Raw genomic sequence first — 3,094 nt, 5'->3', positions numbered from 1 at the left:
TTTCGATTTTGCTTGCGTTCTGGGCTAGGCTCTTGCAGCTTGAAAGTGACAAAAAACTTGGATCACTATTCCTCAGGCTACATTAGAAAAGAGGGACATAATCTTCAGGCCAGTTGAAAGGGAAAGGGAATGTCCTCTAATCAGGGATTAGCTGAATCCTAATTTAGGTAATCATGGTTCAGCACCTCACTTATAAGGGAAGGGCAAACACCTCTCTCTAGGTAGAGGCAATATTATCCATTTTCTCCAAGTGCTTACCATTTTTACATCAGTGTCACAAACATCTGATCTAGAATTCTTTTAAATGAGCTATTCTTTCATGCAGAGTCCTAATTTCTTTAGATTCCAGGATGATAGGAAATGATACACTGTGTATAATTAGTGCATCAGCAATACTATAGTCTGCACATTCACCCTGCATCCTCACATATACTCTGAATAAGAAAGTTGGTACAGATGAGTGCTGTTAAAAACTGCAACTCTGGTCTCTCAGGGCTTGATCCAAAGTTTACTGAAGTGATTGGAAAGACTTGCATTGTCTTCTATGGGCCAGGCACATGAATTCATCTGTGTATACATACACTTACATATGTGAAAACTATTATATATGTATATACATATTCATTTTGGTTTATAATCTTCTACTTTGCTATTCTATTCACTGTAACTCATTCCCATTTTAAATAAGACAAAATGATGGCAGACCTTTTTTCTATAGGGAAGAAAATATTTTTATCAAGTTTCACCTACCTATTTGGAGCTGTTCTCGCTTTGCTTTGTTAGATACATAACTATGTTGTTATTTCAAGTCACACAGTTACATGAACCAATTGAAATAAAATACTGATGGTATTTTTCACAAAATTGTCCTCTTGACAGAATTCAAATATACACATGCTCACTGTATGAGATTAAGCAGTTCTGCTCCTAACTTAAAAATCCTCAAGTCTAGTCAGCTTAAAGAGGGGGAAGATTTTATGTTTATAAAATGGTGTCTATTCTTTTGCCTTGACAGGTATAAATGACTTTAGTTACCTGCACACAAACTGCTTTGAGTTATCAATCTATGTGGGCTGTGATAAGTATCCTCATGAAAGTGAATTACCTGAAGAATGGGAAAACAACCGTGAATCCCTGATTGTTTTTATGGAACAGGTATTAAAGAGAATAGTATCTTGCCATTTCAGACAATACTTTGTTTTGAATATGGTCTAAGTAAAATTTTGGTTTTACCTGATGTTAGTATGGCCCACTGTATTTTTCTCTAGTAGGCTTATGGTCACAGTTTGCAGAGGCTCCTACTAAACCACTAGACTGTTGCCGCTCCTTAGGTTATTAAAAAATCATCTACTGCATGATTCTGCTGAGGAAGGTATGGTAACAAAGTTCCCCAGTGTCCCTGTCTTACGGCTTGCAATTGGTTACCCTCCAGTCGGTATACAAATATTTTCCATTAATTTAATTATTTATATACATATTTCCGATTAATTTATTTATGCCCCATTGGGTCTAGTGGAAAATACTTGTCTAAGTCTCCTTGACTGTTTTGAATATCTTCACTTTAATATTATCTTCCTTTGTAATGACAATGTCCAGTTTTGACCGTCAAACTTGGGTGCTTCTGCTAATGAGAACATGAGCGACATCGTACATATACTTAGAGAACTAAGCATCATTTAGAATATTGAAAAACATTAATACATTTTCTTATCCAAAATTTTCCAGTCCTCCACACAGCCCTTGTGATCTCAACGGACTAACATGTTTTATTTCAACCTGTGTGGAGGCTGATTCTTTCACAGAAAGGTTTCAATTATGATCTGTGTTTTAAATTATGAAAACGGTATGATTTTTTGGCATTAACAATAGAAACCCTACCCTTCAAAAAACACTGGCAGATTATTTAGAGCAGATTATTTTAGTTTTAGTGAACAAAATAATGAAGCTTGTTAAGATTTTACAAGAGTGCAAGACTTGATAAAAACAATTGGATGAAAAACCATTTGGCTTTCTACTTTTAGTTATTTTATCTGGCTCTGTCTTAAATTCACAGCTACAGGCGTTCTAAAATTGTAAGTTGATTCAAAGGTGACTGATGGCTGGAAGGTTGATTTAGTGTTAATAGTGATATTTCAAAACTATATTAGTTTTGACCAAGATACAGAAATGGCTGCTTTTAAAATGTCTCTGTACTGAAACTGGTGTCACTACTGAGAAACGGGGCCGGCCAACTCACTCCCACCCCTTCCAAGCCCAAGCATAGTAATTAAGTGGAATAGATCATTTAGAAAGGTCCCCAGCACTGCTTTCAGGCTCCCCCAGAAACAAAGTCTCAGAGTGGCACTGGGGCATGCACTAATTATCCTTCTAAGCCAATTCTGTTTAGTTGCTAGGTTTGGGCCCAAGAAGGATGGTAACATGTTGGCAGGCCTTGTTCCTTGGTGAGAGCTCCAGAGTTGGCAGGAAGGTAGAATAGAGATGGCCAAAATAGCTGTGTCCCAGTCGACATTCCTGTTTGAGAAAGTGCCTTTGTACCTGTTTTAGCATGCTCAAATCAGAAGTATCTAACCCAAGATTTAACATTTTTTTTAGATAAATTAATTTCTTAAATATGTTGATAGATTTCATCCAAAATATTTAGGCAAATAGAAAGTTAGTCATGAACAAGCTAACAACTTTATTTTTTTTTGCAAAAGTGGCATAATTTTAAGTCAAATTTGCTTTTCGTTCTTATTCATTCCATTAATAGGTTCATCGGGGCATCAAAGGGCTTGTAAGAGATTCACATGGGAAAGGAATTCCAAATGCCATTATTTCAGTGGAAGGTGTTAACCATGACATTCGCACAGGTAAAAAAATGCATCTATACAAAGAAATGGATATATGGTAAACAAGCATAAGGGTAGATCATAACTTTACAAACTTTTCTGAGTAAAGGACAGAAACTACTCTATCAACAAGCTAAAGAATTGTGGCTCCATTTCCCCAATTTGGGAAGAGAAATATATTTCTAGGGCACATTTTGTGGAGAAGCTTCTAGAACCTTTGTGGAGAAGCTTATAGATTTGTATTCCAGAAAGAAAGTTTATGAATA

The 3,094-nt window shown here is 36.0% G+C and overlaps 1 protein-coding gene across 1 annotated transcript in view; it reads left to right on the top strand.

Moving 5' to 3' along the window:
* Positions 1-2,849, top strand: part of CPXM2 (carboxypeptidase X, M14 family member 2) — a gene marked incomplete at its 3' end in the record, with an annotated part of 143,062 nt that extends 140,213 nt beyond the window's left edge. Inside the window, exons 12-13 of the mRNA XM_006031600.3 lie at positions 1,016-1,155; positions 2,750-2,849. Of these exons, the coding sequence (XP_006031662.2) occupies positions 1,016-1,155; positions 2,750-2,849 (240 nt within the window). The remainder of the gene's footprint in view (positions 1-1,015; positions 1,156-2,749) is intronic.
* Between the last annotated feature and the right edge of the window lie 245 nt (positions 2,850-3,094).

This window comes from Alligator sinensis, unplaced genomic scaffold (genome assembly GCF_000455745.1).
Source record: "Alligator sinensis unplaced genomic scaffold, ASM45574v1 scaffold232_1, whole genome shotgun sequence".
In the NCBI taxonomy this organism is placed as follows: Eukaryota; Metazoa; Chordata; order Crocodylia; family Alligatoridae; genus Alligator; species Alligator sinensis.
This window is presented reverse-complemented; position numbering and strand designations above follow the sequence as displayed.